Below are 13,265 nucleotides of genomic sequence, written 5' to 3'. Positions count from 1 at the left end.
AAATCATTTTTTAAAATTTAGTGTAGAACCTAAATGACACAATTTATTTTTTCCCATAAAGATGCTCTTTTTATCTGGCACTGTCAATGCATTAGCAACAATGGCGTCCTCCCATCATCCGACTAAAGTTACCACTTTAATGCCGAAAAAGGAAGATGCAACCACCTCTGAGACTAACAAGAGACCTGCTGCCGGTGATGAAGTGCAAGATACAGGAATTCCAAGCAGTGATGTTGGACGTAGAAGCCGACGCAAACGTGCAAAGGTTTGTGGCGATATCAATAATTTAGTCCTACGTAGGCTACAGTGTAACAGTAACACTACTCAGACTACTGTCACTACAGTTACCAGTACTGCAGTAGCTACAGTCTAGTAGACTCTAGTGCCTACACTGTAGTACACTCCGTCACTACACTTGCTATTTAATTTTTTACTGTACATGAGTACACTCATGACTCACTCATCACTGGCTACCAGTACCAGAACTAGCTTTGACAGTACACTGTACAGCCATAGGCCTAGGGCCTAGACCTAACACACTTACACTCTCTAACTCATGTCTCAGTGTCAGTCACACTGACTGACTTCAGAGAGTCTGAGTATGGTCACATATTTGACATATCATAATCTTGTCATCAGACGACAGTGACAGTCTTACTTTTTCAAAGGCCAAAGTTTATATTTATCAACTCACTCTGTCTGTCTGATAAAAAGTTTGTAAATTATGATTACCAGCAGCGCTACAAGCAAATTCTCTGCCATTTTTTTACATCACATTTGTATATGGATGGAAGTACTAGTTTTGATATTTAAACTACTATAAACTAGATTTAACTAGTTCTATTGCTGAAACACATTTTCAAATGATCATCTGACAACATCGGCTACTTGACTATTTTGTGTGTGCACATAATTCTTTAACTTTGCACAGGTTGAATATAAAGAAATGGATGAACATTTAGCTCACATTTCTGAAGATGAATTTTATTCTGAAGAAGAAAAAAAAGAGAAAAACAAAGATGTGAAACCTAAAGAAAAGGAAAAAGAATCCAAAGAGAGTAATACTAAAGACAAGGAAACGAAAGAAAAAGACACAAAACCTTCAAATTCAAAGGGAGATGAAGAAGTTGTTGCTGAAGAAAGTGACCATTCAGCTGATGATCCGTCAGGTAAGCATTTTTTTTTTTTATTAATGACCTAATCACTTGAATAAAATTATGATGTTTTATATTCATGATGTTTGATCTAAGTTAACAAGAAAAAACAATATTTTCTATTTTTTTTAGGACTTGAGGGAGCTGCGTTTCAGAGCAGGCTACCAGTAGATAAACTAACTGCCCAAGAAGCTGCCGCCTTTCCAGACATTGTTCAGGGCCCACCTCAGTCCCAGAAAGTATTCCTTTATCTCAGGAATAGAATTGTTAGTAAAGTGTTCACACAATTGTTCTGTATATTAGAAATCTAAACTTCTAAATTTACTAAAATTTTTATTTGAAAGTTAATATTGTAAAGGCTTATAATTATTTGTGATTTTTTTCTCTTCATATTTTAGTTGCAGCTGTGGTTAGAAAATCCAAAGCAGCAATTGACATTTGAAGCAGCACTTCAAGATATTGAGCCACCATATAACAGTGAGTTATGAGAACCTAAGTATAAATCCTATGTACATTAAAAAGCAAAAAATATTATATTAGTTTGTTACAGTTATATTTTTTTTCTATTTAGGTGATGGACAATTGGTTCTGAGAGTTCATGCATTTCTAGAGCGTTACAGTTTTATTAATTTTGGAATCTACAAGAGATTGAAACCACTTCCAGGTAAATAGATGTTATTTTCTGTAAACGAATGTTCATTCCTGTATTTGTTACAGACCTTTTAATATATATATTTTTTTTAAGCCAAAAAGAACTGCAAGGTTATCATCATTGGTGCTGGCATTGCAGGATTAAGTGCTGCTAGACAGTTACAGTCTTTTGGGGTTGATGTTGTCATTTTAGAAGCAAGAGTAAGTCTCTTAATTCATTTGTCAATTTTGTCATCGATTAAATGTGTGTTTGTGATGCAGATTCAGAATTTCTTCTGACATATTGTTTGTATCTACATTTTTTAGGATAGAGTGGGTGGAAGGATACAAACTTTTAGAAGAGGAAACTATGTTGCAGATCTAGGGGCTATGGTTGTGACTGGACTGGGTAAGTAGTGCTTTCAAACATTTAAATTGGATAACTTGGTGCTAACATTTTTCATGATAAGATTTAATACTAGGTTGATATTCTGTTTGCAGGAGGGAACCCTGTGACTGTGTTAAGCAAACAGATCAACATGGAGCTACATAAAATCAAACAGAAATGTCCACTTTATGAAAGCAATGGATGCACTGTAAGCACAATAAATAGGTGTTATAAGAAAACTTCTGTAGAGATATCATTTTTTTTATTTTACCAGAACTTTAAGAAGCCTTAAATTCTGAAGTAAAGTGTTACTGATTTTATTAACATGATTTTGGGTTTATAAAGTCTGAATAGGTTTTATATATTTTAGTCTTTTTATAAACTGACTTCTTATCAGCTACATTTTTAACATTATAACATGAATAGACAAGTAACAAAACAAAATATTGTGTATATGTGCATGTTGCTAGTAAGTGTGTAAATAATTTGACTAGTGAATCTGGCTTTGTGGCGTTGGAGTTGTTTATTGATATCTAGTGTATCAGTAAGTAACACATTGATCAGATTCTATTACCTAGACATAAAGAAAAAAAATAGCACACTGTTTTATATATATAATTTTATAAATTTTATTTTCTTACTTTGTCCCCTAATGGAAATAAAAATGGTTTCTTCTATGTCAGTTATGTGTTCTGATAATTTAGATAAGTTCATATAAGCTCAACTGCTGGCATAAATCTATTCTTAGTGATGATATTTCTTTTTGCCAGGTGTTGAAAGAGAAGGATGAAATGGTTGAGAGAGAGTTTAACAGACTGCTGGAAACCACTTCATTTCTGTCACACCAGGTCAACTTTAATGAAATTAATGGTAAACCTGCATCATTGGGACAAGCCTTGGAGGCTGTTATCAAGTTTGTAAATTATAGTACAATTTTATCTATTATTAAATATAAAGTTAAGAATTGTTTTATTGAGTTATTGAGCTCCAATTACCTAGTCTCCTGGGCTTTCAAGAAAATCTCCTGAAATAAATATTTAAAAGGTCCAAGTTACTTTTACAGTGACATTATTTGAAGCATCTCCTCTGATGTTTGTTTGAAAAATATATGTACTTGTCATCTGTTGAAAAAAAAAATGTTATTTACAGAAAATTTAGTTTTTAGTAAAAATGGGAATTACAATTGTTCACATGTGGGATACCATATTTTGTTTATATATTTAAACAAAACAACTCTTTTCCCAACTTCATATGAACTTTTGGTATGAAGGTTTTGATTATCAATGTCATATTTTGCATGAAAACACTTTTGTATTTTTTTTTTCAAGAAACCATTTAAAATGAATTTTTTGATTAACTACCTATTTTGACTTAAGCTCAAAACTTTAAAAACTAATTGTAGCGTAAACCTGTTTATCATTTTGGTCCTTATTTATATTACATAGCATATGAAAATTGTTGTCCTAGAAAAGTCAAATTTTTTTTGGGTCATTTTTCTGTAGGTTACAAGAGAAACATGTGAAGGATAAACAGTGTGAGCACCAGAGAAGTATCATTGAAATGCAAGAAAGACTCAGGAAATGTCAAGCACAGGTATGGTTTGTAACTCAGTTTTTATAACTTGTACATTAATTTTCTAGAAGTAATTTATGCCAATTACCTGGTCATCATTTTATAATATCCCAGTATGACTCTTCAAACCTAACTTTGTAAAGCATAGATGATTATGAAAGCCAGATACTTATTCTTATTTTTCTTGAATGTAAATATGTGTTACTTTAATAGAAACTATGTATTAAACTATTGTAATTCAATTAGATGCTAGCTCAGCGGGATAGAGTGCAAGAGCTACATAAGCAATGGAAAGAGGCATCTGATGTGAAGCCACCAAGGGACATCACTGCTGAATTCCTTGTCAAAAGTAAACTAAGAGATCTGAATGCTGCAATAAAAGTCAGTTGTTGTTTTTTTTTCTTAATGGACCACACTAATTTATGTATGAATTTTTTTTTTTGTCATTCAATATTTTATAATATAAGATCAAAAATATTTCTAACTATTGCACATTTATTCCCTCTTAAAAGGAATATGATCAACAAACTGCCAAACAAAAAGAAATAGAAGATAAACTTCATGAACTGGAAGCTAATCCACCAAGGTACATTGTGCAGTTTCTTTTTTGTTTACTATAGTTTTGATTAGGGCACTAGAAACTTGCATTAGTAGAAATAGTAACACTTGACATACGATCTTAGGGTAAATATTTCTTAAGGACAGAGGCTAGGACTGAATTTCCTTTTGATGTTGGATTTAATGTATTAACAGTATATCATTCTGATTTTGATCCTTTCAAATATGTTGTAATTTGTAGTGTATATAATGGACTTGTGGATAGTAATAATTTACATTGTACTAGGAGCTATCTTTTAACCAAGCAACCTCTAACTATTGAACAGCATAAGACACCATGTTACACTATACAGATTTTATTTGAATGTCAAGAAGAATAAAACTTTTTTTTATCTTCTTTCCTGGCAGTGATGTGTACTTGTCATCCAGAGATCGCCAGATTTTAGACTGGCACTTTGCCAATTTAGAGTTTGCTAATGCCACACCTTTATCCAATCTCTCTCTTAAACACTGGGATCAAGATGATGACTATGAGTTTTCAGGAAGTCATTTAACAGGTTTGAAACTTAATTCATTTCATGATAATTTATAAAACAAAATAAAAGCTATAAAAACTGACCTTATTCTTTCACTTAAGCAAAAAGATGTATCTATTAATATAAAAGCTTTTAATTTAATTAATTAATTTGAATTTGTTTGTTTTTTTTTTTTGGTTGTTAGTAAGAAATGGTTACTCTTGTGTTCCCACGGCCATTGCTGAAGGTTTGGACTACAAGCTTAATACAGTTGTCAAACAGATCAAAATATTAGAGAAAGGTTTGCTAATATTCCTGATTGCTATACCACTCATTTAGCTTTAGAAACAAAAATGCATAATAGATATAAATAAAATTGAGAATTTTTTATTTTTTTCTGGATTCACTCAGGTGTAGAGGTAGTGACCACAGCTAAAAATGGATCTAATCAGCAGACCTATAAAGGAGATGCTGTCTTGTGTACACTTCCTCTTGGAGTACTGAAGGAGTGTATCAATACTGTTCCTAATGTACCCCATTTCATTCCTCCACTTCCAGACTGGAAAGCTGATGCCATAGCTAGACTTGGGTTTGGGAATCTCAATAAGGTCTGTTATAGTATTTGTATGTGATGTTTAGTGAAGATAAAATAAAGAGCAGTCAATTGATATTGTAAAATCAGCATATCAAAGATTTATCATTGAATTGTTAGTCCTGTAACATGAAAAGCGACTTCAAAAATAAAAAATCTGAAATATCTGAAAAAAATTGCATGACTAATGGGTTTTACATTTTGTATTGATGTTTCATTGCACCGTTACTGAAGGTTAACAAATTATTATTTTTTTTAACTAAGTGTTCTATAGCCCATGTAAATGTAATCTGAAAAAAATGTTTCAATGTATAATATACACACTACCAACTGGATGTGGTGATTTGAGACATGTCTTTCAAAGTCTTCTTATGTTTCCAGGTTGTTTTATGCTTTGACAGAGTTTTCTGGGACCCCAGTGCTAATCTTTTTGGACATGTAGGAAGTACCACAGCAAGCAGAGGGGAACTATTTTTATTTTGGAACTTGTACAAAGCACCTGTCCTGCTGGCTCTTATAGCTGGGGAGGCAGCAGCCATAATGGAAAATGTCAGTGATGATGTTATTGTTGGTCGCTGCCTTGTAGTTATGAAAGGAATCTTCGGGGCTAATGCTGTACCACAGGTCAGTTGAAATAGACTGATAATCAACTTATGGTAATTTCATCTGAGTTCAGTCATTGAAAAAATATTGTTAATTGGTTTTATTAATCTACAGCCTAAAGAATCTTTAGTTTCAAGGTGGAGAGCGGATCCATATGCAAGAGGATCTTATTCTTATGTAGCTGCTGGATCATCAGGTAATAGTTGTAATGTATTCCTATCATACCATTTTGTTCAAAAATTGTTTATAATTTGTTACAGGTGTGTTTTAAAAAAAAAATTGTTCATAAAACATTATGTAGGAAAGTATGAAATTTATAAGATCTAATTCATCCATTCATTCTAATGAGTATTTACTGACCTTTCGTAACTTGTTAAGAAAATGCATGTCAATCTTAATGATAATCAGTCCCTCTCCATTACCTGATCCAATGTTGTTTTTTTTTTGTTTCATCATCTAACTGAACAATATACACCTTATTAATGTTTATATAGAACTGTTTGATATTATGACAAAACAATGATTTTATAAAGAGGCCCTTTAAATGGGGACAATATATTTGCAATAATTTAAGTGGTAGAAAAGAAATATACCTTCCCAACTTCAAATCTGTAATAACCTTTCTTGAAATGAAATGCAAAGTGCAGGTCCTATCAAAGAAGTGTTACACAAACACACAATTATGATGTCCTCTTTTCAAACCTTTATTAGTCAATATGCTTACATTTTTTTTTATTTAACTGCAAGGAATTCATTTGTAGCATATAATACATTGTCAGTATCAATAACTAGATCTAGTATTATTTGTATTGTAAACATACGTTTATATATAGCACTATTAAGGAACAACTAGTTGGACTGCACTTTCAATCAAACATATAATGGAGTCTTAATTTTAAATCAAAAACTGGTCTCTGTATATTTTGTATGCGTTCATATATATTAAAAATAGCTTTAAAGAAGAATAATTAGATTTATTACATTTCTGGGATTTGCCCATTAGCATGATAAAAACAATATTAACTACTGATCCTTTTATTTTTAACTTTCTTTAATTTTGTCTGCTACAGATTGTCTATACTTTAACAATGATGTTGTTATGCTGATTTCCTCCCTTCATTGTTTTCTAGGTAATGATTATGATCTCCTAGCATCGCCCATTGCTCATCCTGCTGGTGCCCCAGCCCGGCTTTTCTTTGCTGGTGAGCATACCATACGGAATTATCCAGCCACAGTTCATGGCGCTATGCTCAGTGGCTTCCGTGAAGCTGGTCGTATAGCTGACAAATTCCTTGGGGCTCCATACTGTGCTCCTCAGTCTAAGCCAAATATTATTGTTGTTCCAGATGCTTAGAAATACTGATCTAGCATTATATGTTTTATTACATTGGTTGTCAAATTAACATTTATGTGATCAAAGAGAGCAACTTCCTACGAGAAGAAGCTTTAAAATGAGAATAGTATTGGTACTGTTACAAATTATCGTGCTGGAAGTAAAGTTTCAACATTGAAATTGATTCAATGCTGTTTTTTTTTTTTTGGTTTTGTTTTTAATGAACATGCTACTTGCATTAGTTAGTTTGAAAAAAGAAGTCTTTTATTCTTCAGAAATAAATGACTTACATTGATTTTCAGCATGCATTTTGTAGAACACATGTTAGTATTAAAGTATAGCAGTAACATGCTTTTACATGACTAATGAAACTAGAATTTTTTTATTTTTTTTTTAAATTCTAGTTTTGACAGAATAGAAATCTCATTTTTTTTTTTAAATGTACTCTATTAGATGTTTCTGTTTGATTCAGTGAAGCATCCTTTAAAGTGAAAATTTATACTTGCACACGTCTGTAGTTTAAAAAAATCTTTTCATGCATCTAAATGTAAATTATGTACAAATTATTGAATCTTTCATTTGTTTTAAAATGATGTTTATCTCTTATTGTTGTACATTAGTTGTCACTGCCAAAGTTTGTTGATCAATGTGAACATATTTTGTTATGAATTGTGTAAGTTGTATTCTTTTAAATTTATATGTCTCTATGCTTTCTCAACAGTTCACATGAAATTCATGTAAACTTAGTTGAACTTTGAATGGATTTATTAACATTGACAAAAATTAAAAGCATTTTGATTTATTTGTTTCTTTTTTTTATTATTTACTGTAGATTAACTTTAAAAAAAATTATAATAATTTAAAAAAATGTAAGATAACATTTTTAAAAATGAAAACACAAGACATGTTACATACAATAGCAGCACTAAGGTTATCTGTTTCAACATAGTTTCTTCACCTTCTTCTACTAATAACCTTGGTACCTTTGTGCTGCTATTATATCATGTTACTTGTTATGTTTTCAAATTTTGTTTCAAAGCTTCAATCTCCATTTATGTTTAAATTTAATATGTTTGCATAATAAGGGTCTTAATAAAAACAGGACTTAGGTTCAAAGTATGTTTTCAGAAACCTAATAATTTCTCGGTATCAAATTTGAACTAGGGACTTTAACCAGGTTCAGTTTAAACTAAGGAGAGCATCAGAGAAAGAATGTTCTCTTCTGTGGTGAAGATTTGCAGTATTTAAACTTGTGTATAGTTTTATAATTTAATTAGCACCACACTTTGCCACTCTTTGCACTGTTACTTCAAAGTGTTTTGTATGTCTCTTGGGGGTTTTGTCTACAAATGATAAGGATACATTCTTTTGAAGGTCCTCTATGAACCATTCATGTGTGTCAACTGGTTATTGATAAATTTTTACCACCATTAAGCTCATATCCCACTCTCTTGGCTTTTCGCTTTTCAACGTGACAATAATATATGCCAGTTTTCTTAAATCTTATTTTATAAATTACCGGTACAGATATTCTTTCTTTCTATTTACATCCTACCCGTCCAGTGTTAGTCTAGTGTTAGAGACAAACTGATGAGTGACTGCTAAGTCTGTATGATAATCTAAACGCTTTAATTAGTTTAATTAATTCAAGGTACCGGTACCATACTGATCTACTTATTAAAACAACAGAATACAGTAGGTTTACAGCTGTGTACTATAATAGTAAATAGATTGTATGTATACTTGATGACCAAGCCATGCGCTGAGACGTCTTTCAAAAGAAACAATAATGAAAAAAAAAGGAGGGTGAGATATCACTAACCATATAACAAAATGTTTCGAGTTGGCAATTATTCAATATCAACTAGTCTGCTAAGAAGTTGATCGATAGCTTAAAATCGACCTTTTTAAACATTTAATCACTCTGGAGGAGGGGAGTTAATAAGTTGAAGCCTTCTGGCACAGTTTCAATTATTTTACCATTCATTTTCGATAGCCAATCAATAACCTAAATATGTGAGGCCGCATTTATTGCTTCCACAACAGAGGCTACAGGCTACAGACACTAACGGTATAGCTGGGTTAATAACCGAAAACATTGGACGAGACAGGTTTCCGCTAATCGATCAAGTCATACCCCCTACTATTGTTTGCGTTGCTATAGTGATGAACCGGAAACTTTTTTTTTTGGTCAATAGTCATGGTAAAACAAATAAATAATAGAGCCTACAGAATTAAAAATAAATAGTCTAACATAAAAATATGACAAATGTAGTTAGATCGACATGTTTTTTATATAAAGGATCTAGTCACAATTAGAATTACAACTATTATTTTAAATCTAGGCCTCATTTGAAAAGTTAACACTCAACACTGGCAACACGAATACCAGACTAAAGCTCATATAATACTTGAAATACTGCGTCAGTGCGTGAGGTAAACTGTAGCAGGGCGCCCGCCGCGAGAGATCAAACTCGTCTGGAATAATTCAATAAATAATCGGATTAGCGGACCGTGGCGACTTGCATAGAAACGAGTAGATCTACATGGTTAGACAGCCAAAAAGACAGTTGCAATGGCTCTTGTATAACCATGTTTTTTTTAAAAGGTTATTTGAGGTAGACTTGACTCTTGAGCCAGGAGAAAGAATAAAACACTATGAGTATGATGAACTAGAATATAGATAGAAATAATAATTAGAATCTATAGGTAATACTATAGATCTAGTTAAAAATATAGATCAAGTCGGTAGTATATAATAATTTAAATCTATATTGTCTGGGAAATAAATCACAAACTATAAGTTCTAAGAATGTCCGAACCCAGTGATCCAGTTTCAACAGATGCAGATGGTGATAGCAAAGATGAAGTTGTCAGCGAAAAGGAAGCCAATAGGAGAGACAGTCCAAAACCAGACACGATGGATAATGAAATAGCACCACCACTAATAAGTAAAGAAGCTGATCAAGGTAAAAACTTAAGATATCTAGATGGACTTACTGAACTTTCAAAATAAATATATATAAATAAAGATGTTTATAGATTAGGTTTCTAGTAAAATTAGGCATTGTAATAATCTATTACATAAGTCAAAGAATTTTCAGTTAAATAGAATTGTTAAACTACTAAAATAAAGAGATAAGGTCAAATAAAGTGCTAAGCTGAAACTTTTGCTTTTCTATATAAAAGACCATCAAATAGATGTAGTCGAGCTAGATGTATATTGGGAGCGTGGTGGCTGAGTGGTTAAGCAGTTGGCTGCTGACCTGGGGTCCTGGGTTCAAATCTCAGTGAAGACTGGGATTTTGAATTTTTATTGTGCCAACTTTAATGGGTACCTGACTTTAGTTGGGGAAAATAAAGGCGGTTGGTCGTTGGCTAGCCACATGACGACCTGCTCTTTAATTGTTGGCCAGAGACTACCTTTACATCATCTGCCTTATAGATCACAAGGTCTGAAAGGGTAACTCTTTTACTCTTCTAAATGTTTTTTTTTTTTTAAAAGAACTATTACTTTATGTTTTTACAGATGTTTTAAATGTATTCATTTACTCTATATTTTTTATATTATCTTAGAAAGTAATTAAGTATTTATTAAATTTAAATTGTCATCATCTTTTTATACTCTTTGTTATATCTCTTTTATGTACATTAAATCTTCAAATAAAGTATGTAATATTTATCAGTAGTTTTTATATTGAAATGTATTTAACTATAGACCTGCTATTGATTTTCAAAAGTTCTTATGTAAGCAAGCATACCTTATCTAGTTAAACTATTTCAAATTACATGTGCTAAATACATAATCTTTTACATAAAAACTGCTTGTCAAGACCCTGGTTGGGGAGGTGGGGTATAAATCAAACAGGTAGATTCTATGTGACATGATTTATCTGAACCTGGTTACTTTCAAACAAGTGTAAGCCAATACGGCCTCTTTAAATGGTCTATGGCTGAGATAATTATCCTAGGGGTGAACAAGCTATCAATTTCACATTTACTGAATGTAGCAATATGGTAATTTATTTCTTTAATGCAACTTGGCCTACTTACTGAAAAGGTTACAGAAGAGTTAATTCAAATGCATACAATAGTCATTAACACAAAGAAATGGTGAAAGTTATTTTTCAACTGTGTTGTAAATCTGTTGGGAGTAGGTAATTAATATGCAATAGCAACACTCCTCACTTAATGAATGTAATTTTTCCCCATTTATTTCTTTTCGTTTCTCACTCCATCCCGAACACATTTCAGGGTATAGACAAATGGAAAATTTAAGAAAATAAAAGCAATTAAAAAGAAAGTTAGTTTGCATTTTATTATATGCTTTTGGGTTTTTCATGTTGATATGATATTTTATAATAGGTAAGTACCAGATAGAGATTTTTTTTTTAAAATTCAATAATGATTTGTTAACTACTTGGGCAGCAAAATGCTTAAATCTGTAGTTATTATCTTATTTTGTATTGTTGCCAGTTTAGTATTTCTTTGTGTTTATTAAATTATGATGTTAGACTATTTTATATTATTGACAAAATGTAAAGGAAAGAGTTATTCTAAAAATGTTACTATGAGAAAGTCAATTGAAAGATCAGTCTTCTGCAAAAATATGTTACTGCTGATACTATAACATGTGAAAAAGATTTCTTTGACTTCTCTACAAATGAACAATTACCTTCACCTTCCCTTATCCCTCAGTTCCACACTGGATCAGTTGACCCTCTTTCTCCATTCCTCTTTGTCTTTTACCTTTGATAAAATTTCTTTTATCTTGTCTTCCAATCACTTTCTCTGTCTGGCTCTTCTTTTTTTCTGTTACTGTTCCCTGAAGAAAGGTTTTGCGAGCCCTGAGATCCTTGTGATATGGGCATAGAGTTTTAGTTTGTGTTTTTCGACAGTAGCTAGCAGATCATCTGATGAACCAAACTTGTCTCTAATCTCTTCTATAATTATAGACAAGCTAACAAACAAATAGAAAACGACAGACATTTAACAAAGAAACTGCATAATAATTTAAAAAATAAAGTTATTTTTCTTTGTTTTGTCATGCTTTCTGTAATAATTTACTGTGGGGCTTAAATCATTACCTCTTCATGTTACTGGCAGCATCAGTTAAATCATGGCAAAAATATTATAGCAATTAGCTCATTTCTCTTTTAAAAAAAAAAGCCCAAGTCTTAAGATAAGAGCAATACACGTCAGAATTTATTGAATGCATTGATAGTGGGAATTCCAAAAATGTTGGACTGGACAAATTTACTATCATGAAAGCCAACAAACAAATGATTTATTTAACTTGGTCAACATTGGCATGCTACCAATGATTTATATCACCTGCATTTTTTTTTATTTCTTAAAAAAGTTATGGAGAAAAAAAAAAGCTTTACCTTTTTACATGCTTCTGTTTCTAGACTCTTTCAGTAAGTTGTTTGACCCTTACTATATTGAGGCCTTGAAACATAGAATATAATTGTGTAAAGTTAGTATCATTGATTAAATGTGAAGACACACACAAGATTTAACACATATTTCAGATTGTCAGGAATAATTGCTGGATAATAAATTCTGTTTATGTAAAACTTTAAAGAAAAAAAAGATTGAGAGCATTATATGATTTAATTTTGTGCAATCATCTTTTACACTGCATCCTACTTTTCATTTTAGTCCAAATCATGTAGAACTGTAAGATTTAACATATTGACCAGTGAAAAGTGATTGTTTGGTTTCAGACATTGATAAAGATGATAAAACTGAAAAGAAAACTGGAGGCAAGGTAACAATACATATACTTATAATAAATTCTTTCTCGTATTTTACTGTGGTAAAACTGGATATATGTATGTATGCACATTTTCTAGTTTACTTTGTTCCTTCCATAATTGTAAAATATGTCAAAATTCAATTTTCAGATTATAATCTT

The 13,265-nt window shown here is 31.5% G+C and overlaps 2 protein-coding genes across 2 annotated transcripts in view; both read left to right on the top strand.

The window, feature by feature from the left end:
* The first annotated feature begins 74 nt into the window (after nt 1–74).
* Nucleotides 75–8,147, top strand: LOC106057596 (lysine-specific histone demethylase 1A-like). Its single transcript, XM_013214844.2, has 18 exons — nt 75–265; nt 932–1,169; nt 1,287–1,420; nt 1,553–1,631; nt 1,726–1,818; nt 1,900–2,006; nt 2,112–2,193; nt 2,286–2,380; nt 2,943–3,085; nt 3,675–3,765; nt 3,991–4,125; nt 4,257–4,330; nt 4,711–4,859; nt 5,023–5,118; nt 5,229–5,425; nt 5,791–6,033; nt 6,127–6,208; nt 7,143–8,147. Exons 1-18 carry the CDS (start codon nt 101–103, stop codon nt 7,364–7,366), a joined length of 2,427 nt encoding a protein of 808 aa, XP_013070298.1. The 5' UTR covers nt 75–100; the 3' UTR covers nt 7,367–8,147.
* A 1,412-nt stretch (nt 8,148–9,559) lies between these two features.
* The window catches only part of LOC106057595 (dynein axonemal heavy chain 5-like), a 52,249-nt gene continuing 48,543 nt past the window's right edge, over nt 9,560–13,265 (top strand). The window contains exons 1-2 of the mRNA XM_013214843.2: nt 9,560–10,314; nt 13,075–13,118. Of these exons, the coding sequence (XP_013070297.1) occupies nt 10,158–10,314; nt 13,075–13,118 (201 nt within the window). The 5' untranslated portion in view covers nt 9,560–10,157. The remainder of the gene's footprint in view (nt 10,315–13,074; nt 13,119–13,265) is intronic.

Source organism: Biomphalaria glabrata, chromosome 6 (assembly GCF_947242115.1).
Source record: "Biomphalaria glabrata chromosome 6, xgBioGlab47.1, whole genome shotgun sequence".
NCBI classification, from domain to species: domain Eukaryota; kingdom Metazoa; phylum Mollusca; class Gastropoda; family Planorbidae; genus Biomphalaria; species Biomphalaria glabrata.
The sequence above is the reverse complement of the archived record's forward strand: the minus strand, read 5'-3'. Positions and strand labels throughout refer to the sequence as shown.